The following is a 26,875-nucleotide window of genomic DNA, read 5'->3' on the forward strand; positions in this document are numbered from 1 at the left end:
ACAACTGTGTGGCAGATTGTAATATCTATCAATAAATAAATCTATCAATAAAAAAAATAAATAAATAAAAATTACTGTCATAATTAAATATTTTCCACAGAATGTACCTTTGAGTCCAGCGGAGAAAGCTCTAGTGTTAAGCAGTCTTTTTTGGGGATATGGCACACTTCAAACTATTTTAGGCAATTTGGGCAGAAAAACTAATGCTGTAAGAGTATTGGCTTACTGCATTCTGATATCATCAATCCTATCCTTGGCTACTCCATTTGCCGCAATTCAGTTTGGAGCTGTTGGAATCATTGTTGTTAGGGTAGTGATGGGAATTACACAGGTAGGTTATTAATCATAGCTAAATAAATAAAATCACCTTAAATAAATAGGGCAAATCTTATTTAAAGAACGTTTATGGTGAAAATATTTTCAGGGTGGAATTTATCCAAATATGAACAATTTATTATCAATGTGGGTGGTTCCTCAAGAGAAAACAGTACTTGGTCCTTTCGTGTATAACGGTATGCAAGCAAGTTTACGGAATTTTATATTTATTATAACTTTTATTAAGCTACTCATTTATGGATTTATATTTTTTTAAAGGAATGGCGTTTGGAACATTTGTAGCGATGATTGCATCCGGCTACTTAGCCGAAAACTTTGATTGGCCTTCAATATTTTATAGTTCAGGTAATAAAAAACTATCAGCTCCTGTTTTTGTTTTTAATGATAGCATAATTCACTCATTATAATAATCGTTTAGCGTACAAGATATTTTTTTTTTTTTATCAACTATGTATTATTACTAATGACGACAAGCGAACTCATGGGTTCCATCCCGGCAATCAAATATTGCCTACACTTGTATATTTCATTACAGATAGCTCCTTTAAAAACTAAATTGGTTTGAACTCATAAACATATTTGTGTTGCTTCAGGACTTCCCTGTTGGTTTATATATTTTATTCCACAGCTACAATGTCAATTACGATGTATTTAAGCGAAAACAGAAACACACAATGCGTACGCAGGGGATTCCATATCTTGCTCCTCTCCCTCCAAAATCAAATAAAAATTTTTATATATAATATTTTCAATTTCTTGAACAACTGAGTTTAGCCATTATCTCTCCCGCAAGCTCTCTGACGAAAACCTGGAATTCAGGTCGAAACGTCGGCAATAATAAATATTTTTTTGTTTATTTGGTTTTTTTGCTGACCGCAACCCCCCCCCCTCTACCCGACCATCTCTACTTTTTCAACAATACTTTTTTTACCAATACTTGACGTCATAAAATTATATATAAAAATCTAAAAAAGAAATTAAACGCTTAATTAATCAATTAAATCCAAAATTTATATTATTATTATATAAAAAATCATTTTATATTGAAAATTCTGATCCATAAAATGAGAGGAGCTTTAAACAAATTTTTATATGTTTACCAAAGAAATTGACTTCAAGATCATCTTTCTTAAGATCATTTTTATAAATTATTAGTTGTAAATAAAATTGTGGAAAAAAAAAACTAGATGAAAAAAGAGTTAAATTATAAATTTATTATTATAACATATATACATTTCTTGATTAAAAAAAAAAAAATCCAATGAGTCTTTACTGTTCTACAAACAATTAGTCATCTTGGAATTGTTAATATTTCAGGAATTCTAGCAATAATTGTTAGTGGAGCATTACTTTATTTCGGAAAATGCAGCCCAAGTGACCACAAAGGAATTTCAAAGGAAGAACTAGAATTCATGAGAAATAGCTTAGGAGATAGAAGCATTGAGGTAATGTATGACATATGTAACTTTTCAAGGGAAAAAATTTTAACAAAAAAAATAAAGCAAAAGCAGGAACGTCCAACAAAGTCTAAACATCAATAAATATTAATATTAATCTAGTTTTAAATAAATGGTGTTTTGTTATCCGGTTACTTATTTAATTTAGTATTATTTCATTTTAAATTAGTAGTATAGAAAATAGATGTATTTTATTTGGTAAAAAGACAGGTAACTCTGATTTGTATATATGTCCAACACATTGAACATATGTATAAAAATCCAACATTTTGACCTGCCAAATCTTTTGTATCGAAAAACTAGATGTTACAGTTTTATCAATTTTTTGCATATACCTTCATATTATTAATTTTTTGAGAAATATTACTTATAAAGAACAGTTCAACCGTTCGCTTTGAACAACCCGGATGAAGCCCTGAAAAGTGGGGCGAAACGTCGGACATTAAAATAGTTTTAAACTATTTGTTCTTTTTTTTTACCGCAACCCTGACCATCTTCTTATATTCAAGTCTTTACGGTCAACTATATATACATATATGTAAAGAAAAATGCTTTCAACAGACACATATTACATGTGAAAAGTTCTGTAGAAAGAAAGAGAAAAAAATGAGAAAGTTTACTCATATTAATCATTTTCACTATATTGATGCATTATTTAAATTATGCATATATGTGCTTGGTTTTTATTTTTAGACAATGCGGAAGTTACCAGTTCCATGGAAAAAAATTTTAACTTCAGTGCCGGTGATAACGCTGACAATAACTCATTGGTGCAATTCCTGGGGTTATTGGACTATAAGTAGTCTCACACCCACTTACATGAATGGCGTCTTACATTTCGATGTGGAAAGTGTAAGTAAGACATCAAAAATTCAATTACATTCACACACATAACAGATCTGATGATTAGTATTTATTGCGAAAATTAAATTTGTTATTACATAATTTCAGAAGACATCATATATATTTGTGATAACTTAGCCGTTTTAATAATGTAATTTATAATTTTCAGGATGGTTTCCTATCGTCCCTTCCTCCATTGACTAGCCTCCTGTTGGGTGTATTTTTTACTCTCATATCTATGAAAATAAGAAACCTTATGCCACCCTTATATGCGAAATTCATGTGGAATAGTATAGGTATGTTCACACTTTTCAGCTTTAAAATGATGTAAATAAACTTATTTAATCCGTAAAATTAAATTCCTTCACCAATTGTCTTTCTTGTTCCCGAATGGTCATAATATAATATAATCTGTAAACTAATGATTGCCAGAAATCATTGAATTTCCTCCATTATGATCTCAAATCATCATTCCTTTAAAAAAAATGACATCTGAATACTTTAGGATCAATTGACTGGAAGAGTTGTACAATTATTTTATAAGTTGGTGTGAAAAAAAACTTATTTTAATTTATATACCATTTATAAATTTTGAACAAAAAATGCAGGAGAAGTGATTCACAGAAATTGAAGTAAACTAGAAACAAAGACTTTCGATTTACTGGCGATAAGACATTATTAAGTTAAAATATGCATATGTTACTGCTGCCAAATAAACTCTTTGTTTATTATAGTTTATATTATACTCACATTTGGAATATCTGCTTACAATTATGGGAAGAATAGACTGGTGTGAAGTGGTATACTGAACTGTACTGAGGCTTCACATATAGTCTTGTTTTTCATCTGTATCTTAACCAGAACCATTACGGTAAACTATATATCCAGCGACTTGATCTCTTTCATCAGGCAAATTGAATTGTCAGGAATCCCGAACAACCGTTGGGTGAGGAAGGAGGTACAACTCAATTGATAGAACGCCATATTTGAGAAATACACAATAAAGGAATAGAACAGGCGGTGGGTCTCTCACACCAAAGGAATAGAGCAGGCGGTGGGTCACTCACACCAAAGGAATTAGTTCCCTACCGTTTAGTATCAACTAGTTGGAAATGGGTCCAACCTGACAACTGTATCTTACAATTTCTCACGAAGTACAAGACTTTCGTATTATACCGATTCCTAATCCAATCTGACTCAGAGTCTCAGTTCTGGTCTTCTGAAAACAGTTGAACATGTGGTTATAACCTGTACTGTATTTGAGACACTGAAGAGCAAGCTTCCAGAACCTTCATGGTGACGATTTCTCATTACTCGGGAGTGCTAAATCTGTACAACTACATTTTCGAGCAAGGGTGGAAGGAAATAGTTGGCGTAGGGCTAAATGGGATCATTACAACTCAGGATTTACAAAAAGAATGCGGCAACTCATCGTCAGAAATCTTCTGAGGAGACTCCCGGATTGAAATAAATACGATAACGGACTTCCTAAAAAATTAATAATATAAAATGGGAATAAATTCGTGTTATTGTTTCATACAATAAAATCGAAACCCAGTATAGTTGAAAGGTAAAGTAGGAAGAAAAAATGAAGTGTTCACTTTTTCGTTTCATAAGGAATCAATCAATACCCTTTTTATCTTCAACTAGTTTCGTCCGAAAGCTACCGTGCCCCGTTGGGAGTTAGGACATGCTTTTCTGCTGATACAAAAGCCTTAGATTACAAATTGAGGACGTTGCCACAGAATAATCAAAAACATAATTTTGTAAACGAATTTTGTGACACTGCCTTAGGGTTCAAAAGATGTCGCTGTTAGGATCTCATGAGGAGTCTCTGCTCAATATCCAAACTCTACGTCAAATTGCAGCAAGTTCACGCTTACTTGTGCTAACAATACTTCCTGTGCTAAATTGTTTCCACCCCTCCTGCAGAACTGTATCTTAACATAAATCTTCTAGAAAGATATCCCACTTTATATTCGTCATCCTTCTTTCAATTCAATATATTCAAGCAAATATAAATTAGTTTATAATAGTTTCTAATTCCTTTGAACTTATTTTCTTTTTTATGAAGCAGTGGTACTTTGTAAATTGTTATTGTTCTAGCGGTATTATATTCTTGAGAACTTTTTTTGTATCATCGATAATAAAATGTTTTTATTATTTTAGTAAGTAAAATTTAAACAGAAGTAATTATCATGAGTAGAATATATTCAATTGAATACATTTGATTAATTGTTAAACTGAAATCAACCAAGTGCTTTACCATAATTTCTTAACACAGGTTTGCGTAAACAAGTCCATCACATATCATGCACATAATATCTAATTGATGCATTTTTTTTCCAGGTATGTATGGCTCTGCCTTGGCTCTGATTGTACTTGCATATACTCAAGACAAAACCATCGCCATTGCCCTTATCACTGCTGGAAGTGGAATCTCTATTGCAATCAACTTGGGTTTTCAGACTAACCATATCTATCTTTCTCCAAATTTCGCAGGAATTTTATACTCTTTTACCAATTCAGTGGCCAATTTCGCATCTATATTTGGACCTCTCATTTCAACTTACTTGGTTAAAGATATTGTAAGTATTATACCATTACTAGGTTTATAAGATGATAAAATTTTTTATTTTATTTTTTTAACTACAAGAACAAATCTAAGATTCTTTAAAAAGTAAATTTTAACTAACCACATATTTAGAAAAACCTAGTTTGTGATAGAAGAATTTCTAATTACAAATCTCAAGGGTAATTGTAATATCATTTAACCTACAGATAGTCAGTACCTCGTAAAACAGAGAATGGAGCATTTTAATTCGGAAATAATTAATTTAAAAATGTCATGAAGTATTATAAAAAAAAGTGTAACACTTGGGAACAAATGGCCAATTGTAATGGAACTTGGAAAACACATAGACACTACTAACAGTTTTCTCATGATAAATTAGAAAGGAGAAAAAAAACAGGCCTTTAGAATGGTTAATATTCTCGGGACTTGCTGAGTAATGTGTATCCTCTAGGCAAAAGAAAATATACTATTGTAATGTAGCAACCAAATTGTTTACAACTTCAAAGTTATAACCAATTAACTACACTGATTTGAGAAAACAAAAACAAAATAAATATCATTGCACAAATACACGTTGCATCAACAATTTAGAAAAACAAAATATTTTGTGTTACGAAATTTTTAATCAATTACGGTTTGCAATTACAAAGAAAAATAAAAGTAATGTGAATTTATAATGAATTTAATTTTAAGTAATGGACAGCATTAATCAAGTAAAAAGTGCTGCCCATTTTAAGAGGTAGAAATTATCCATTAAACTATGAAAACAATTTTAGTGATTACAATTAGGCTTTCAGTTATTTATTTATTTTGGCTGAGTCATTACGGACTCCATTTCATACATAATATTTTGGGATAACCTAGAAGTTGAAATAGCATAAACTTAATTATTAAATTTTGTAGCATACTAATCATACATAAGAAATTGTAACAAAAAATGCTTCTATAAAAATAATAGCCTAACTCATACAAAAAAAAATGTATTTTATTATTTCTAAAAAAAAGGACTTTTTTTAAATGTCTAACTTGTTTAGTTCAATTTTTTTCAAACTCTAGTCAATTTCAATACATTAACGGAATAAAATTTGAAGTATCCAACTTTCTTTTGTATTAGTACAACGGAGTATTTATTCTAAAGTCATAGAAATACTGGAAAAATCGAAAAAGGTTATCTTTGAAGTGGAACTGAATAAATCTGTGTTCAATTTGTTTTTTGTTTTTATTTTTGGAAATTAGCTTGTATGATTACATCAATATTATTTGTACATTATTTATAAGAACTTCTTTTATTATCTTATTCATATGGTTACTTTTGCTTGAATAGTGGTACAACTTATAAAAAAATTGTTTTTTGGAATTTTTCTTAACGTGTTCCAAAGATAGTGCAGGAGAGTGGCACATCTTCATTTTTCACCGAAGAATAGATGTGCCGGTATTAAACTGTACTCATCTATCTTGAACAATGGCATAAGTTCAGTGATTCCATTGTCAAGAGGTTTTTACGAATCATTTTCTTGAATATTTTGCTTAGCGACAAGTTGGAAGCATTTTTTTTTTCTTAAACAAGAGACATATTTGGACCTGAACTTGTTCTGAAATTAGCGATTCTTGAAAGAAGCGGAGCGTGGAGTAAATGAAATAGTTTTGTGCCCAGATTCTTAGAAAACAATGTAAAAGCAACAAACGTATTTCATTTTTTGTAGAGATATGTTTGCTCATCTTATGATAAACCTACATTAGTACGCAATATATACGTTTCACACTCGTTTAATATTAAGATTTCAATACTTAATATTCGTCTAAATTTAACAATTAGAGAAAATACATTAAAGGAAAGCCTAATTTAACCAAGTTACTGCTGCTTTGCCTGGTAAGACAATTATGAACCTAAGAGGGAGTCTACTAAAAAAAAATCAGTCTTTGGACCAAAGAAAGATGCAAGATTTTGATTTAATAAATAACAATCGTATCCCAAAATTATACTATTAATTGTTTTTAAAATTTACCCCCTCTATTAAAGATATTTTTCACTTTTATCATTGCACATTTTTATATTCATAATTTCTGTGCACGTTTCTCAAAATATTATATAATTTACTATGAAAATATAATCTGGTCACTTCGAAAATTTTTTTTTAAACCGGTAAATTTTGAAAACTTGAAAGTACTGGCACGTTACGTTTACTTAATAAATTTAGTTCTAGGAGACACAAATATCTAATATACAAAAAAATAGAAGAATAAAGTTTGATGTCAATATTTGAAAAAAAATATATGATTCTGTAAAATCAGCATTATGAAATATGTGGCACTATTCAAGAAAAGCAATAATATACTTGAGGGCATAAAATATTAGTTATTCTTTTATTTAACTTTGTTTTATCGAAATATTATTTAATTCACCTGAAATATGTTATCAGTTAAAATATAAAAAGGTAGAATGGACTTGTTGGAAATATTGTTCATTACTACAAGACGATTAATTAAGGATAATACTTTCAGGAGGAGAGGGGCAGGAATTTTAAAGACTTTTTTCATTTTCATTAGTATTTTTTCCCTTAGTAAATATTAACCGCATAAAGGCCGCAATATGTATCATACGTAAGCAATCAACTTGTAATACAGTGGCTGACATTGTTTGCAAATTGAACTATTTCACTTCACCAGACTCTTTTAAAAGTTAACTGCTGGTAATAAATTAAGGTATGTGACTCCTCGTTGAAAGTAAAATATTATAACATTATAGAAGTTCTCATTTTTATAGTTACCTAGTTTTACGACCAAATACCTCAATTAAAACGTGTTTGAGCACCATTTGTCTAATTCAAACCAATCTGTATTACTGAGAATAACAAATTTCACTTCTTTTCCACTTTTCTTGTCTTCAAAAACACAAAGAGGATTCACATTTTGAAGTAAACGTAGTTCTAGCTAACAAGATTAAAAGAAACTAAAATACCAATCCGTAAAACTACATGGAAGGTATTTGATTTCAGGACATAAATGATCTTAATCGTTATTTAGGCCCAACGATAACATCAAGAGTAAATGTTTTCACCTTCAATATAAAATTCTAACTATAACATAAGTCTTACCTGGGTAAAAGCAAGGTATGATGAGGAAACCAATTAACTCGCGAAACAGTACAAACACGGTCAATAAACACAATTAAAATCACTATTATTTAGATTGTAAAATACCATTTAATAACACGGCTCGCAAGTGCTAGAACCTTTTGGCGCTCAATGCAAAATATTAGCAGTACAACAGTGTTGTCACAGAATCTGCTAATATTCTTAATTTTTTTAAACAAAATGTTGACACTCCAATAGATTACAGACATAGTGTTGTTTTAGAGATATTACTATATAAAATATTTCGTTTTTACTAACTTTAAATCATTCAAACGTATATTTAACTTTAGCTCATAAAAAGAAAAATTCTTCTCTTCACCTAAAAAAACAATTATCCTTTAATTATATATTGTATAAAACAAATAAACAAGTTTAATTTAAAAGTAATAATGCTTTTTTTTTATAGGGCAATGTTAATGAATGGAGGGTAGTGTTCCTGCTTTCAGCAACTATTTTAGTGTTCGGCAATACATGTTTTCTGTTTTGGGGAACGACAAAAACTCAGGAATGGAATGAAGGCGAAATTGAAAAAGAACAAGCGGAATGACGAAAATTTATTAACATAATGCTCCTTTTCTTATAAAAAGAATGCTCAATACCAGCATGCCAAATATTTAATTGAGGCTGTAAAGGTCCTGGATGGGAGATCTGTAATTTTTCTTTTTACTAATGCCAGGGAAAAATGCATTGGAGCTGAACATGTTCTTCCACGTTCCTGATATCCCATTGTTGTATTGTTCATTGACAGGTATTCTACTGATTGTCAATTATTTAGAATACACAAAAGTGGTTGCAATTTATTAATAAAGTTGAAAAAAAAACTTCATGATCGAAATTCTTTTGGTCATTACCAAATTAGATCTGAAACAAAATTGGTTGATGAAATAATTAGAACACAATTTTCTCATCAAATTTTGTTATGATGATCAGTCATCAATATATAAATACTGTTTCAGAGGTTCTGAACAATAAAAAAAACATTGAGTTATCAACCAACTCCCATGACTATAGAAATGAATCAGGTATACAATTGAATCAGATTAATATTTTTATTGATTTTAAAAACTTGTGTAGTTAATTAGTTTAAGTTTTTCTCATTCTTAAGAATTTCCACTGTTATCTTAGGTATAAATGAGTTTTGCCTAATACAAATTTTTTTTTTTTAGAATATAGATAATTAAATAAGTAATTGTACATAATGTCAAAAAAAGTTTTGTTTCCTGCAGTAGGTTTAAACTTTTTTATCAACCATTCAAAAAATAAATATTCGTTTTTCAAACTGAAAAATCTTTTCTTTATTTCTCCATTGTGGTACATTCTGGATATTATAGAATTATGGCTTTGTTTTGTTCTAACTACATGCCTAAAATTAACAATTAAACTAATCATAAACTCATTATCTTAATTGCGCTTAACTTTCACTGCTGTAATGTTTACATCCTGCCCACACTGTTGTATCGACAGCAAGCAGTCCAGCACTGGTGTTATCCATTCTGTGAATTTTCAGCATGTTTCATGTCCTACCAATCTTCCTCAGATAAATTCGGGGAATTTAACAACTTAATCCTATGTATATCTAACATCTGTGAATTTCCTTGCATTTTTTAAATTTTATTGGTTACAGAAAATGGATAAATAGATTGAGATTGCCATACTTTGATGGAGATTTCATAATTCCATTATGATTTGATATTTGTTGAAATAATGTACAGTTAAATAATCAATAATTTGTTGAAAACATAATGGTTTCAGAAGCAGAAAATGAAAAAGTAGGGCTTTATTATGGAAGTACCAAGAGAATTATTAAATATTTTGTTGAAAATTAATAGTACATAACTATATATTGACAATTATAAACAGTAATAAAACTAGAAAAAAAAGGAAATTGTAAATACTACTACTACACTAAATTTAATTTATAAAAAAATAAAAAATTAACCCACAATTTATAATATAGACTGAAATTGGTTGTAGAGAGCACTTAATGTTTTTAAGTAAATTGGGTCAATTAATGTTTTGTAATCTAAAATTCATTGTAAAACAAATTTTAACTTAGATGAATTTTAATAGGATTTAATAAGATTTCGTTTTTTAAAATACTGCAATTTATCTCAAAGTTGTAAAAATTTTTTTTATAACTTTTAATCCTAAGGATTAGCTAGTAAAAAGGATATTACTTACCTAAAATATTTTGAAATAATAATAATTTATTAAATTAATTATTAATTCAATAATGCTTTAAATTTATTGAAAACATAGCACACATTGAATATCATGAATGTATGAATTTCCAAAACCATATTAATATTTTTCAGAGAAATGGTAGATAGAATTTTTTTCCCATTAATTCATAAAAATAGAATCAAAATCACAAATAAGGTACATCTCTTTTATTTTTTTAGAATTTTTCATGACTTGATACGCAACACTTTGAACCCATAAAATATTGTCATCACACTTATTGTAAAATGATCTGAAATGGATCTGTGTGAACAAGATACTAAGAAACAATATAGATAGGAGATAATGCTTTACCACTATAATGCTAATGAAGTTAGTATGGCCCCTCCTTTACAAGAGATAAAGCTCAGAACATTTGCTACTTCGACATTAACAGTCTTTCAAGTTATAATGTGCAATGACACATAACACTACATAGCATCAAAGTCAGACTGTTACTTCTATAACATAAAAATTAGAAACTTAAAGAAACCAGCAGCATATTGAGCCTATGTTTACCTCCATTTATACTGTCATATTCAAATTCTACTAGGATGTCTTGGACAATGTATTAAAAAAAAACTTTTTGATCCAAAAGAGTTAATAGATATGTATCTAAAACTAAAATAAGATTCAAACTGAGCTGAGTGATCCAAAATAGAAGAGAAAACAAATTTAATGTATACCTGAATGAAGTTCTGATTCACTGCATAACCTCAACCAATTCATATTATATTATACTATACTACAATCAATTAATTTATAAAAACATAATTATGTCCCAATATTTTATACTGACTGTTTGACTATCACCTTCCATAATCATGAGTATTATTTTAATTTTGACATGTGAAAGGCTATTTTCATTAGTTGAGACTCCATTAAGTATTTATGTAGCCAATCGCATGGAGAGCACCTCTTGACAAACTATTATTTAAGGCTTGTATTTAGTAATGTGATTAAGCTATGTTTTTCTGTCCTAAAGACACCTCAATTGAGGTTCAGTAACTTATTACCTGTGATTTGAATTCAAAATCATCCAAGAACGACTTCATTATATTTCTTCTCTGTTTTAAGTTCTTACATTCACCACTAAACAATCACACACCAAGAGTGCACATTCACTGATTCTGTCCAATGTTTTATTTTTTTATTCTATATTGAAAAAAAATTGACACATATCCTACCATTTTGTCCTATGATCCCTCTGGGAGCTAGAAAAAAAAAATACAACTCTCTAAAACTGCTTTATTAAATAGTTTGAGTTGGTAAAATGATATTGACATAGTTTTCCACTGAAACATTTGTTTCCTAGGGCAGGTTAGAAGAAAAATAATAACCTCATGAATAAAAATAATCCTTTTAATTAACTGTATATATAAAAAGTTCAAATGGCTTAGTAAACTTACCTATGCTAACAAATTATAATTCGGCACAAAAAAAAAAAACCTTTATGTTTAAAAAATAATTAGAAACAACAAAGCAGTTTTTTATTTCAGTTCCGAGGCAGTAAAAAATTTTCAAGCTCCAAAATTGCAGTCCTAGTTTTCATTTTATCCTATTTCGAAGTTCTGGCCACATTAAAAAGACAACAGTATCTTCTTTTCATCCATACAAACAGCCATTGTATTATTTTGTTTGTATAAAAATAAGAACAAAATAACCTTTCTTTGCAGATAACTTTGGTTCTACAAAATGCAGAAATATTGGCTAAAATTAAATGGCTTAGAATGAGAACATTTAGACAATTCTCAACCAATGGCTCTTGGATTATGAGGTTTTTTTGAATCTTCAAAGATTTTTAGTGACAATTTTTATTAGTTTCGGCAGAATATTTGAATATATATAGGGTTTTAAATTATAATGATAAAAACAGTTTTTGTTTTAATTTACTTCCCCATCAGATTTGTTTGTTATGATATTTAAACATGGTTTTCAGACAATCCAAATACGCCACCATTGTGGGTGCAAAAAAAATTATAAGACTAGTTCATTTAGTAATTTAACAATTTAAAAATTAGTTTAATTAAAAAGATATTATTTTTAAATACTATTCTTTTTCTCTTTATCATCATTAGAAAAAAAATGTTTTAGTGAAAGAATCTTGTCAATATCATTTTCCAAACTCAAGATATAAGATAAAGCAGTTTCAGGATGTTTTATTTCCTTTTTTTTTGTCTCAGTTCCTAGACCCCATTGGAAGGAACAGTTGACTACATTAATTTTTTTTAAAGGTTTAAGAAACTGGATATCTACCACACACCATCAGAACAGTAAATGGAGGCTGGTACAGAAGACCAGGACTCTATATCAAGTTGCTCTGCTTACTTAGTATTCTTATAACTACTCACATTCTCATTTATTAGATTTATTCTGGAAGTTGAATAAATTAGTTTGTGTTGAAATTAAGACATTTGGTTTTGTGCCATCATTTTTCAAAATAATGATAAGCAATTTGCTTTACCTCGAACACATCACTAATCTGTCAACCCTTCACCACTAATCTGTCAACCCTTCACCAAGTAATTTGACTTTATGGCTTAGAATACTGTTTGTGGTTCATTAATCTCATCAGCAAGTGGATGTCAACAGCTAAAACTTATTTGAAGCTGTAATAATCTAAGCAACAATTAATGTCATTATCTTATTAATTTTTTAACCTAACAAACATGACAATCCATGCATTTTTATTCCATTAATTAGCCCAATATGTTGAACATCATCCTACCTCCATATTCCATCTTAAAATGAGTACATAACAACATTAAAGCTAATGAAACCAACAACTATAAATGCTTTTGGATTTTCCAACAAGCATTGCTACCATCCATAAAATGATTTAGTTAGACAACAAAATTTTTAAAAAAGAAACTTAATTAGATATAATTATTTTATTTAAACAATCAAACCAGTCTCGAAGTTATAAGATAATTCATAAAGACTGTTTGCTCGATATAACAAATCTTTTTTTCATCAAACAGAAATATAATAAACGAGGTTTCTTATCTAAAAATAGTTAAAACCTACAAAAGTTAAATAAATCAATTATACAGAAAAATATTAAGTATAAATGTTGAAATAAATAAAAGGATATGAGAACCTCAATGCCAAATACAGCTGAGTCAATTAAATGGATCACATAAGAAATATAATAGAAGTCAAAGACAAAATCGTATAAAGTAACAAAAACAGCTTCTATATTAGAAAAAATAGACAATTACTGAAGGTTAAAATTATGTTATATGGCACTTACATAACACAGTAAAAAAAATTGGAGTCTTTTTTTTTTCTCCTCTTTTTTATAATGGGATACTGATTCCTATCTGTGTTCTCGTTGTCTATTTATGATAGTTCAATCATTAGAAGTATAAAATACATGATAAGGCAGAAACAAGACTTCTTTGTATACCTATAGTATAAGTTTTAGTATCAATCATTGCTGATTCAAGATTCAACCCCTTCAAGATCATTGCAATTTAAATTAATAAGAAAAGTAGATACAAGGAAAAACTATTTTAACAGAATTCCAATCAAAAGAAAAATATTATTTCAGACCTTAATAAATATATAAACGTTATTTGGAACATAATTTTGTTAATTTATGACAATAAATTTCAACACCATCTACAAACATAAATGAATGTATAAAAAAAGTAGTTTATAAAAAAAAAAGTTTATCTTCACTAAGTATTTGATTCTAAGCATTATAATCTTCTCAGCACGGTGGCAATGAATTTGTATTAAATGAAAAAAAAAAAAGAGAGATCTTATATTTATATTTGAAAGACCTGAAAAATAAGAATTAGGTTTCAAGAATTTAAATACAAATATTTCAAACCTTTAAAATAAACACTGCCCAACAGAAAACATCTCCTGCCTGTTTATCGTGACTTAAAATGAAGAATTTGATTAATTTTCTTCAGACAATATAGGGTATACAAAATTTATTAAAAAATTGGCAGTAATAATTATATTTTCATTTCTAAAATGGTGAAGAAAAGAAGTGATTTACCGGTCTATGACACTGAAATTATTGTGGTTGAAAAATAGTGCAATATTTTAAAACACAAACTACTCGCTGCCCATTTGAGACTACAAGGGAACTAGGAGATCAATAGGTGGAAGGTTTTAAAAATATAAATAAGCAAACATAATCTAGGATATAACCATGCTCTTAAAAAGAACTTAATGACAAGGTAAATTTAAAAAAATATATACATATACAATATTTTCAATATATTTATTTAAAATAAAAACATAAACCACCAACATAAATATGATTTTCTATGCTGGTAAATCGCTAAGCTGGCCTAATTATACATACATATTAAATGATATTTATGTTAAAAACAAAATCAGTACAATATGAATGTGAATTTCAAGTTCATGCTTATGAGGAGTGAAACCCTAGATCAAAAACAAACTTCAATGTACACAACATGAAATAAAATGAGTGTGTACTTACAAACCAGGTTGTTCAACTTAATCACACAATGGCACTGGCTCATCAATCAGATACAGTTCTGTAATCATTTAGACAAATGATCAATTTTCAAAGAAAAATAACAAAATGAAAATACTACATTTTCAACAGAAGGAAATATGATCAAACATAATATACATAAATAATACAAAGTGGACACAATCGCCTGTTCAAAAACAAGGGACCAAAGGTCCAACAGCCGCTGTGATTGATAAGTATCTATTAGTCACTCTATGATATATTTTTATTGGTTTATTAAAATGAAAATAGTAATTAAGATTGAATTTTTAGTTATCAGAATTTTCAAACATAAAGTGACATAAATTAAGATACGTTCTCAATCGCCTGTAACACAGGGGAACTAGTCCAACAGACTGGCTGTGATTGGTCATAAAATAACAGATTGTCGTACTGTGATTTGAAAATCGCCTGCCTTTAACAGGGGACAGATGTCCAACAGCACGAGAGCAATAGGAAGGAAACACTACCTGATTAGAAGCTCTGCAAGTGAGACCTTTTTCTTTTGTAATAATGAAATAGATAAATTCAATACCTTGCTATACTGCATGAGCGAACTGTAGCCTAATACTAATTCTAATTTGTACCTTTAAAAAGCGACTGAATATCCATATCAGCAGAACGCATCACTCCAGACACCACAAAATGATACAATCTTTAAAATTTAAATTTAATAAACCAAACCACTGTTACCTCAAATTCACATTCAATAAACTGCTTAAAAAACTCAATTGAAACTTCAACACATAAGTTATTTATAATCAAACATCATATTAAGTACAGATTAAAAATGTATTTTTATATATGTATATGTATAAATGTATATATATACACACATATATATATTCTTAATGTTCTTTAATACCAACAACAACAATATGTATATTAATTACTCATATTAATTTAATTTAAAATTTGTACATACATATGACTATTTGTAAGTAACAAAAGTTACAAATAATTACTTATTATAAGTAAACACTTAACAACACTTACCAGAATATCTGGAAGATGCATACAGTAGAAAAAAGAAATATATAAATATGCATATAAACAAACCTGCAGTATTAAGGATTTTAAGTATTTTGAGCGGCACTTCATTTTACTTTAACAATCAAGAAGGTTTATAGACTTTTTTTATCTGATCTGTGACTTAATAATTCATATTATCTGAGTTTAAAACTATTTACAACAATCCAAAATCAAAGCCCTTTCAAATTTATTGAAAAAACAAAAATATTTTTCGATACAATTTACAATTAATTGAAAACAAATTCAAAATAAGTTCCATGGGGAATGGTAATAAGAAAATGTAGGAAAGATATGTAATAATAAGTAACTATGATATAATTTTTTTAAAAATAATCAATAATACTAAAATGAAGTACTTCATTCAAAATCACCTAATTCCTTTACCTAGGTTCGCTGATCCATCTGAGATGAGAGCAAAATATATTACTATACAACTTACCGCTTAAGGCTGAGAAATACATTAAACTACTAAGACAATAAAAGTCATCCGTATATGCTTGATTTCATTTGAATCAAGTCCAAAACGTCATTAATAATGATAAATATACAATATACTTACTTTTATATTGCTCTATGTAGTCATTTAATAATTTATATTCCTATTAATATACATTGGTAAAATCAATTTCTGAATATAATACATTTTTCAGCTACATTAGTAAACATAACAACCTCTATTACAAATTAATTAAGCAAATGAATCATAGGAGCACTTGAAATAAATAAAATATGAATTAATAAAATACTGGAAAAAAGTATAGAGCTATTGTGAAAGCGACAGAATAAAATTAAAATAAAAGAAAAAATGATGTTTCAACATTCAAAAACTGTTCATTAAAAATTAATAAAATTTGTAAAAAGTGCTCTTCTTTCAAAGATGACGAAAATCTGCAACTAGTCCAGAAGTCTTGCAGAATTTTTTGAGGTTAATTTTCATTTGTTATTAACAACAGGTTCAACGATTTGCTGGGATTCCTTTAGAATGTTAAGGAAAGGTCATGAAGGCTTACCTCATATCACCTCACCTCTCCTTCCTCCAAGGACATTATTCCCATCATACCTAACAAGTCCCTCCCTCCCTCCTAGTGCATACCATAGCCTAGTCCGTGCGATCAATATACATCTATATCCAATAATAAGAAAATGTTTAAAATAAGCCATATGCATACAATGAATATAAAACTGCTATTTGCAACACAGTTCAAGAAAAGAAGAAAAAAAAAAAGAAAGAAAAGAAAACTGTCAAAATCTACACTGGTCAAGGAAAAAGAAAAAAAAAATGCAAAGAAAATAACTTTATAACCACAAAATAAATCCCAACTGTGTTCTACAGGATAAAATAAGAAGGTGCTGATAATTGAAGCCCTTCAAAAATATCCCTTACTGTGGATCAGCTGAGAGAGATTACGAATCAGATAAAAGTCAAAATACAATTTATAGACATGAAAATTGCTAAATAAAAAAAATATGTAAAATAAAAAAAGAAGAAGAATTAAAATACGTTTTTAACCATTTTACCAACAAATAATGTGGTATAAAAGTAACGACCATCAAATAGCATTGATCATAAAAATAAATTAAATGCTTTCAGGTCAAGGTGTAAAACTAGCAAAATCTCATTCTGAGAACAAACATCTCTCTCAACTTTAAAAAATGACTGGAAGTGGAGAGGTCGGGAGGAGGTATGTTAAGGCTGGGGCCAAAGGAGGCAAAGGGCCCCCAGCAAACCTGATCATCTGAAGCGAGGGGGCATCATGGGCGTGAGAACAGCAGGTGGTCCAGCCGGGAACATTGGTGGACCTCCCCCATAAGCCACTTGAGGTGGTACAACACCACCAATCAAACCTACAACACAATTAGTTCATATTTAGTTAATAAATAACAAAATTTTAAATAACAGAATAATTATTTATAAAAACTACTTCTTAATTTTACGTAATATGATAATATAAAACCAGAGGGGTATAGGGGAGCAACTTTGAAGCTCAAAACTAAAAGGGGCAAAATTCAGTGAATGAGAATAAAATTGCGTCTATGAAATACAGTGAAGCAATGCAACCCTGCTGATAGTGACTAATAGAAAAATATTTTAAATCTTCGCTTATATATTATAAGAAATAAATAACTCCTTTTCTTTTCTTATTTTTTCACAGTCAGTTGTCTAACTGGCTAAACCCTTCTGGAACACTGATCACCAAGTCTGTTGGAATTGTATTCTTCATAAATTCAAACTAAAATCAGTATGGGTTAAATTATTGTTTCCAAAATTCAACATAGGAGGGCTAGATGTAGTATTCAGAAGTATTACATTTAAGTTACTCGAATAGCAACTGTAATGTGCACAAATTACCATATTAAACGTAAGTAATTTGTTAAATTCCCAAAGATTACTTACTGAAAATTTAAGTAATAAATGATTTATTTTGCTATTACCACTGCCTCGATGGGGCAGTCAACTCTCAATAAGTCCAACCTCAATAACTAGAATTCTTAAATATTACAGTACAACAAACTCATAGGTACACAACTCTGATAAAAGCTTTCCCGTTTTTGCTCTTCCTTCATACAGTGAATTGAATCCAGCTTCCTTGTATCACTTATCTTACCTTACCAAGCTGTGTCCCAATTTTTCCCAGCCTTTTGTCAGCTTGAGTTAAGTTTAGAGGAGTTAAATGAGGTAAGAATGTACTGTTGATGAATTATGTCTAATTTGGTTTACCACAATATCAACCATTGTTTTACATTTTAGTTTGAAACTTTTGAACTTTACTCTTTTTAAGTGCAGAACAAAACAGAATAATGGATCAACTGAAATTAAAATCTTTCACAATGCCAGATAAATTTAATATTATCCAAGCTGCAAATGAAGGGAAACAACATTGCTGCTAACTTTGTTATCCTCAGTAGTAATCCTGTATACAATTAGGAAGAATGCAGCAGAAATTCAAAGCCAGGCAAGTGTAGATACATTTTTATGCAAAAGATAAGGTCTACAGGTTTTGTCAAAGATAAAAAATGCATGGTTAAGTGGTTTAAGCAATGCTGAGACTAAAATATCAGTTTGAAAGAACCATTGTTAAGAAAAAGCCAAACATTTTGTTAATTAAAACATTTAAAAAAAGAAGTGTAATATTCCTTTCAAGAATGATTGCCATAAAAGTACGAATGTCAGTGATAGTGTCTATGATGAATGGAAAGTAAAATAGAAGAACATATTGACATATAAGATTAATGAGTTAAACCTATAATACAACAGGTGGTAATAGTAACTGCTTTCTGGCGAAAGGTGGCTCTGACCCAATAAGACAGTTTAATTAATGTAATTAGCCACTGGCTAATAAATAAATTAATGGTTTAATAAAATAGTCTATGTCTTTCTTTTGGATTTCTTTCTTGATTTTCTTTTTTTTATGAATGTGAATATTTTTCATGTAATTTCACTCAATAATTTGTATTAAATTGATTTTTCTCTTATATCCAGAACAGAAAAAAATTAAGGTAACTACATATACAAAAAAAAAAACTAATGTTTTTACAAAATAATTAATAAATATATTTATCCTAAGCACGACCAAACACAGTGTTATAAAAATGTTAACTTTTGGATTAAAGTAATTTTATGTTTAATCTCTGTACCTCCAATTTTTTTTTTCTTCATTTAAGTACAAGAATCATAAATAAAATAATTACCTCTATAACTTAAAATGTTTCAACTTCTTTTTTCTGCTCACAGCATTTCTTAAATTGAGCAATTAGTCACTTACTATCTGTTTTCAAAAAAAGAAAAAAACAAATACGACATAAGTGATGTAACTCTGCTTCTCAGTTTTTTTTATTAATTTTTTTTTTTATGTAAGGAGGACAATAGAATTTCTTGGAGGGTAAGTACTATCACTCTTGGAGACGAAGGGGAGAGGGACACCCCTGACACAAACTAGACATAACATAGAAGTTATTATTCAAGCCATTGAAGTTTGAGTTACAGAGAGTTGACTGTACAACAGTTGTAAGCCACACCTATAAACTAGAATATAATAAATGGTAAAAAATCCACTAAATTCACAAAAAAAAAAAAAAAAAAAAAAAAAACATGCACCTAAAATGTAGTTTCAGATGAATAGTTATCCAAATAAAAGTAATAAAAATATCACAGAAGGTTTGAAGCTTATAAATTTTCGTCATATTGATGAAATCAAAGAGAAAAACATAACTCATTACTCACCCTTTTGTTGCATTCGATGGTGGTAATAAATATAAATCATGAACAAACCTTTAATAAAAAAGCTGTATATTCGGAACATGTAATATTTATTTATCCATATACTGCACTTCCTCTGTATCTTTATTCAAGCAAAATTTTTAATTACAAATAAGATCATTAATCCACAAACAATATATTGGCAAATAACAGATAAATGATAAAGTAAATTTATAATAAATTAATTAAAGAACAGAAAGGAATTACAACTAAAATGTGACTCATAAACAGATGTTCAGACTTTCGTATTATTAAACTTATACGCATGGTAGTAAATATTTTGAAGACTGATGTACAATATTTTTACATCTTTCATGATTTAGTAATTTTTCTAATGTATGAAAAACATTTATAAAATTTACATGATTCAAAAGTTAGTTTAATGTTGGTAACATAATAAATCTTCAAATTGTAAGATGAATGTGCTTATCATCAAAAATGTTGACAAAAGAGCACAGTCAAATTGTTGTTTTGATGGTGCCATACAGTGCAGCAAAACCTTTCTAGATCAAATGTAATACAGTTTGTGATTTCAAAAGAGGCCTCCATCCAGATACAAGTAAAATCTGCATATATAGGTATAAAGGTGACCTCTTTCATTGTATCCTTATATTACAAATCCCATTGACAAATCTAGTGTCCTTTAAAATCCAATAATCCTTAGTAAATGAGCACCAACTGTACTAGGATAAAAATTAGTTAATCAGAGATTCGAGAAGTTCTTGGTTCTTGATTATACTGTATAATAATTTTTCAAGTTTTTGACCAATATCTTCTTCTTAGCACTACAACCCACAAAAGATCCTGACTTCCTTTACCATCAACTGACACATCCACATGCTGTGTGCCATGCAATCACACATTCAAATATTCTCTAGTATCATTGGCTACATAATCTGCCCATTGCAGCCTTGGCCTCCCAACTATGCAAGGACTAAAAAAGTACTCAGCCAGAATCCTTTTAGGGAGTAAATCGTCAGCCAATCTGGCAAGACATACTGCCCATCTGAGTCTTCCTAACTTGATGAAACGGGAGATATGGGCTGAAGCAAACAGCTCCAGATTACTTCTCTGCCTATTAACTAATACCTACCATATAAATATTTTATATTTCATAACTACTCATTGATGTTTGCCCATAATGTATAAGATTTGTTACTGTTTCATTGAACAATAAATCATCAATCATCAGATGATTGTTCCATGAAGGCCTATTATCATGTTTTCTTAGTAAAACATGATATCAGTTTTATTTAATTTAACAGAATTCTTTTAAATAAGAATTAACTTTACAATATAATTTAGAAATTAATATTTATACAGAACCAAGGTTTTAATCACTGCTATATATTCCACAATGACAAATAACATTTTTCTTCATAATTGTACTCAGTAATTTAGTTTAAACTTAAAATTCTGGGCAGAATCTTAAGTAAACCTCCCCAAACCATTAATTATATCAAAATACATAAAAACTATTAATAATTGAAAAATTAACTTAAATATATAGTTTAGCATAACTTTTCTGAATAGCACGCATTTAAGTTAGAACTCATCATATTACTCTATATAACATCATATTTTTTTACTTTCATACAGAATAAATGTCAAATATAATATTGAGAAATTGAACACAGAAAAGTAAGGAGCTTTGAAACATATTATACATTTAATTTATTACTTTCTTACTGAGTTTCAAAGGTCATTTAAACAATTAAATTTAAATAAAAAAGATTAAGCTACAATGTGTTCAATAAAAAGTGTAAATATACAGAATGAAACATTGATATATGTGTATATTAATAGAAATAATTCTAATTATTAAGTATTAAATATGGATTAAAATCAAATACCTTGATAGGAAATACCTGGATGTAACTGCATCTGAGGATGCCTAATAATGGGCATACTTGCAGGTATTAAAGGTATAGTGGGCGGTGCAGCTCTAATTAGAGGAGGGCAAGCACCGGCCATGATTGCGACACTAGATACTGGTGGAAGAATACCACCAGATACACCAACTGGCATTCGGCTAACAGGTACTCGCCTTTCCTAAAAATAATAACCGAAGTTTAAATGATCATAATACACACAAGATTTGCCTCATTGTTTCTATAAGTATTTAGGTTATACAATTTTTAAAAAAAACTGATAAATAATAAAAATGAATTTCCTCTCGTAAAATTATCAAATGAAGGATTTTTATAAATATAGATAGAAAGTAAAGGTTTTTTTCACGATTATTATGTACCAATTGATTTGTCTCATTCTGAAGAATAAGAATAAAATATTACAAAAACTTAATGCAAACCTAAGGAGTAAAATAGGTCAAGGAATTTTTTTTTTTTTTTTTTTAAATCATGTTTGTTTTTATCATCATCTGAAACCCCCAAATTTCGTTTTTCAACAAAATTTCAAATTTTTTAATTGATTTATTTAGACGATTTTTTTTTCCCCTGATGTCCTTTGTTCATAATACCATTCATAATTCCTCATTATTTTGTACAAACCCATTGTTACGACAACCAATGAAAAGCTGAATGTCTGAGGTTTATACCGTTTAAAGGGTGAAATATTAGTTTCAAATAAACATTAACATTTTAAACGGTTTATTTTATATCTCTGGTTCTAATTTGTTTGATTACATCCACTTTGTTCTATTTGTTATAGCTTATAGGGGCCCTAAGTTACTCCCAAGCCTCATGTAGATTTGTTCAGTCGTGTTGAAGTTATTGTTCTTTTTTTTGGTTTTTCATTTCACCACTGACATTTTTTGGTGATTAAATTCCCAACAAATAAAAAAAAAAAAACATTGAAATCAGACTATTATTTAAAAAATACATGAAAACTTTTCAATCATTTCTTTTGAAATCTCAAATTTTGGCAGGTTCTATTAGAAATTTGTTTACTTTTTATTATAACTTGAAGGAAATATAATCCACTGCATTCTAGAGACTCGGTCGCATAATAGATAATTTATTGCCTTTATTTGACCACTATTACTAACAAGATAACATTTTTTCATTACATTTTCACAAGAACGTCATGAAAGTGAGTAGACACATGCCAGATATTTTTTTTTTATTTATTTAATGGCTCAGTGAAACCTTTAAGGACACCTCTATTTGAAGAAATATTTTAAATGTATGGCACTGTTGCATATGAAAACAATGGTTTTGAAACCTCTTTTCAAGCAAGCCTCAAGCTCCAGATAGCGGATGCAGGCAATAAAAATGACCAGAAAATTGTTTTTAACAATTTTTTTTTATATCCTATACAAATAAAATAATCATTCAATGGATAATAGCCATAAAATCTATAATGAACACTGGCAGAAAACAATGATAAGAACATTTGAATATTATTATTTGAACATGAAAATATTATTTCGGACTCCCTGGGCCCTGTTTCATAATGGAACTAATAGTACAAGTAAAAAAGTACAAGTGTACAAGTTACAAAGTACAAGCTTAATACTTTTACCGGGATAAGCGAGTTCACTTGTACTTTTTCAAAAGTACAAGTAAAAATAAGAGAAGGTTATGTATTCTTATCATTGGTAGATCGTGAAACCATTTAGCTGTTAATGCGTTCAAAAATTGCTTTAAGAATTACATTTTCAGCATATAGAGTTAATTTTTTTTAAAGTAGCAAGTATTAAAGTATCAAATACGAAAAACACCGTTGTTTAACACATTTCCGGACGACATTATACTAAAAGCATAAAATAGCAGGCAATTCACTAATCTAACATTAGCTTTAAAAAACAAAGTCTTACCGATTTATAATTGTATTTTCACATTCCGAAATCTCAATACAAAAGAATATAATTGAAAATATTGAATTGATTAATAATTTAAAATTCTAATAATGTCGGATCAATGAAATAATCAAAACTTTTAAAACAAAACAGAATTATTGTAGATTGCTTTATAATCTTAGTGCCGTACACAATTTCAATATAATAGGCAAAAGTGACATAATTATCAGAAATGATTAAATCATAATAACACTGAAACTGTGAAAATGTTCTCATTAGGTTACGTTTACCAAACTCTACTATTTCGTAATCCGATAAGAAAGTACAAGCTCTTGTACTTTTAGAGTCGAAAGTACAAGTTAAATTTTTGAAAGTAAAAGCAATTCTGATTCTACAAGTGAATTTGTACAAGTAATTGAAAATGTAACGTAATTTGCTTGTACTTTTAGTACAAGTCTAGGTTCACTTGTAATATCAAAGTACAAGTGAACTGATTATCGCGTTAATAATAGTGTTATGTTTTAGGGTTAAGTATCGTGTTAGTGTTGTTAATGTGAATTTAATTTGAATTAGTTATTTTTTCAAAAACTTTTGGACGATTTATTGTTCAGTAATGAAAATATTGAAATGATAACGTAGATGAAAGTTAGTGTTGCTGGAAAGAACATCCCTAGAAGAAAAATGAACAGTGTCAGCTCTGAAACTACGAGATCAAATTAATGAAATATGTCGTATGTCATCTACTAATTTCAATCACATCGGAAACATTTACTTAAAAAGGGGAATAGGATGTTATAATAATAAGGAATAAGATGATGATACGGAGTGATATCATAAAAAGTGCTGTGAATAGTTAATAACAATAATTACCTTATAATAGTTAGCTAATGTTAGACTAGCTATTCACTAATCTAACATTAGCTGTTTAATTATAGGGTGTCTGATTTTAAAAAGTATTTTAAAATGGATCAATTCCGAAATAAATATATACAAAAAATGATTCTGTATCTATTTCATTATTAACATGTCTCACTTCATACATGTTATTTTCTTGGAAGACTGTTGATTAACTCTAAGTAATATATAAAAGGAAGATAGTCTAGGTGTGTAAAAAAAAAAAAAATGAAATAGTAATTCAAATATTTTATCTGAGCCAACTTTTCTCTCTATCTTGAAGGGCTAAAGAGTTAAATGAAAAAAAAGTATGTTATGTAATAATCCCAATTCTATTTATAAGACTTTCCCTTGTATCTGTATGTTGGCATGTATATTCTAAATCAACTGTAATTTGTATGTCTGTATCTATGAATAATGTTGTACCTTGACTTATATTACTCGGTCCTAAGGGTTTTTAATAATTGTAGTTGGTGCCTTAGTTATTATAATTCTATTATATTTATGTTTCCTCTTATTTGGTAAATAAATACAAAAAATTATTCTGTATCTATTTCTTTAGTTATATGTCTAACTTCATACATATTATTTTCTAATACCTTCACTTGCATACATCTTTCTTCAGTAGGGTTTTTTTTATTTTCATTACAAAGGTGTATACATATGTTATAGGTGTATATATGTGTGTGTACTTTTTATGCACCATATCAGGAATTACTAACTTCATGTACATATTATCAAAAAATCCGTAGTTCCATTGATATGAGCCCTTCTATCTATATTTTGGTATGTACAATTTAAATCAAGTGTAATTTGTATGTCTGTATATATGTTTATCTTCTCATAATTGAAACTATCTTTAAGTGATAACAAGCTTATGATATTTTTAGTATGATGTTACATTGACTAATATTTAATGCTACGTTGGCTCCTAAGGATGAAATTTGTTCATATTCAGCATTAATTTTTAAAATCATTTTATTAATTTTAGTTAAAGCACACTTTAATAATTATGTTTCATAAATATTAATAATTCATGTTTATCTGATGATGATTAAAATTATCTCCCAGAGATAATAAATTTATGTATAATGGAAAGTAAAGTGAAATAGAAGTTTATGTTTTGTCAATTAATATATATTTTTTATCTCTCTTCTTTAAATGTGAATATTTATTATGTATTTCATATAATTTAAATTTGTACATAAACAAAAGGCTATTTCACATCATACTATTGGCTCCCAAGAAGGATATTTGTTCATATCCACTATTAACATTTAAAATCATTGTATTGGTTCTACTTAAATCATTCTTTAACATTAATATTTCATCTTATTGGCTTAATAATAAATATTAAAATGTATTAATATGTTTATTATACCTGTTCATACTTCATGTGTATCAGTTCCTTTTCTCTCTTTATATTCATGTTCTAGTTTCAATAGTATTACCATTCATGTATTAACAGATATTGTATGGAAAATTAAAAAACATCTTGAATTATATTTTTTATAATATCTAGATGTTATGGGGTTGTGCCACCATTTTCAAAACGTACCTTTATAAATCAGATATTTACTAGAACTAAGATTACATATTAACATGGGTGTTTGATTCTTGAAAATGGGTGTGCAAGCCCCATAACATCTAGATATTATAATAATATAAACATAGGAATTTGATGAAAACTGTTTTTGGCTTTTGCCAGGATAAAGGAAGTCTTTTGCTATATAAAGCATAAATTAATACTGATTTATTAATAAATTTGGAAAGAAGATTAAGAAACCAATTATTGTAATTTTATGTCATTCTGTTAATTGTATGTGTGCGTATGTGTGTACGTATGTTGGCATTGTATTGCATAT

The 26,875-nt window shown here is 28.6% G+C and overlaps 2 protein-coding genes across 3 annotated transcripts in view; one reads left to right on the forward strand and one right to left on the reverse strand.

Annotated features, from left to right (window-relative positions):
• Positions 1-100: 100 nt before the first annotated feature.
• On the forward strand, positions 101-9,630 carry LOC106684058 (putative inorganic phosphate cotransporter; the record flags this gene model as incomplete). The annotated part of the gene is given in 8 exon segments (XM_067050481.1): positions 101-331; positions 425-512; positions 595-681; positions 1,654-1,781; positions 2,487-2,645; positions 2,806-2,932; positions 4,986-5,224; positions 8,752-9,630. Coding segments are annotated over 8 exon segments (1,200 nt in total), but the record flags the coding sequence as incomplete, so codon positions are not given.
• A 5,150-nt stretch (positions 9,631-14,780) lies between these two features.
• The window catches only part of BuGZ (Bub3 interacting GLEBS and Zinc finger domain protein), a 29,547-nt gene continuing 17,452 nt past the window's right edge, over positions 14,781-26,875 (reverse strand). The window contains exons 9-10 of one of the 2 annotated variants that reach the window (XM_014425916.3): positions 22,225-22,408; positions 14,781-17,943 (exon numbers count right to left, since the gene is read on the reverse strand). In XM_014425916.3, the coding sequence (XP_014281402.1) occupies positions 17,831-17,943; positions 22,225-22,408 (297 nt within the window). In that variant the 3' untranslated portion in view covers positions 14,781-17,830. Of the gene's footprint in view, positions 17,944-22,209; positions 22,409-26,875 lie in introns of both variants that reach the window. The other variant, XM_014425915.3, reaches the window with a different exon arrangement.

This window comes from Halyomorpha halys, unplaced genomic scaffold (assembly GCF_000696795.3).
Source record: "Halyomorpha halys isolate HHAL.00 unplaced genomic scaffold, Hhal_1.1 Scaffold541.1, whole genome shotgun sequence".
In the NCBI taxonomy this organism is placed as follows: Eukaryota; Metazoa; Arthropoda; class Insecta; order Hemiptera; family Pentatomidae; genus Halyomorpha; species Halyomorpha halys.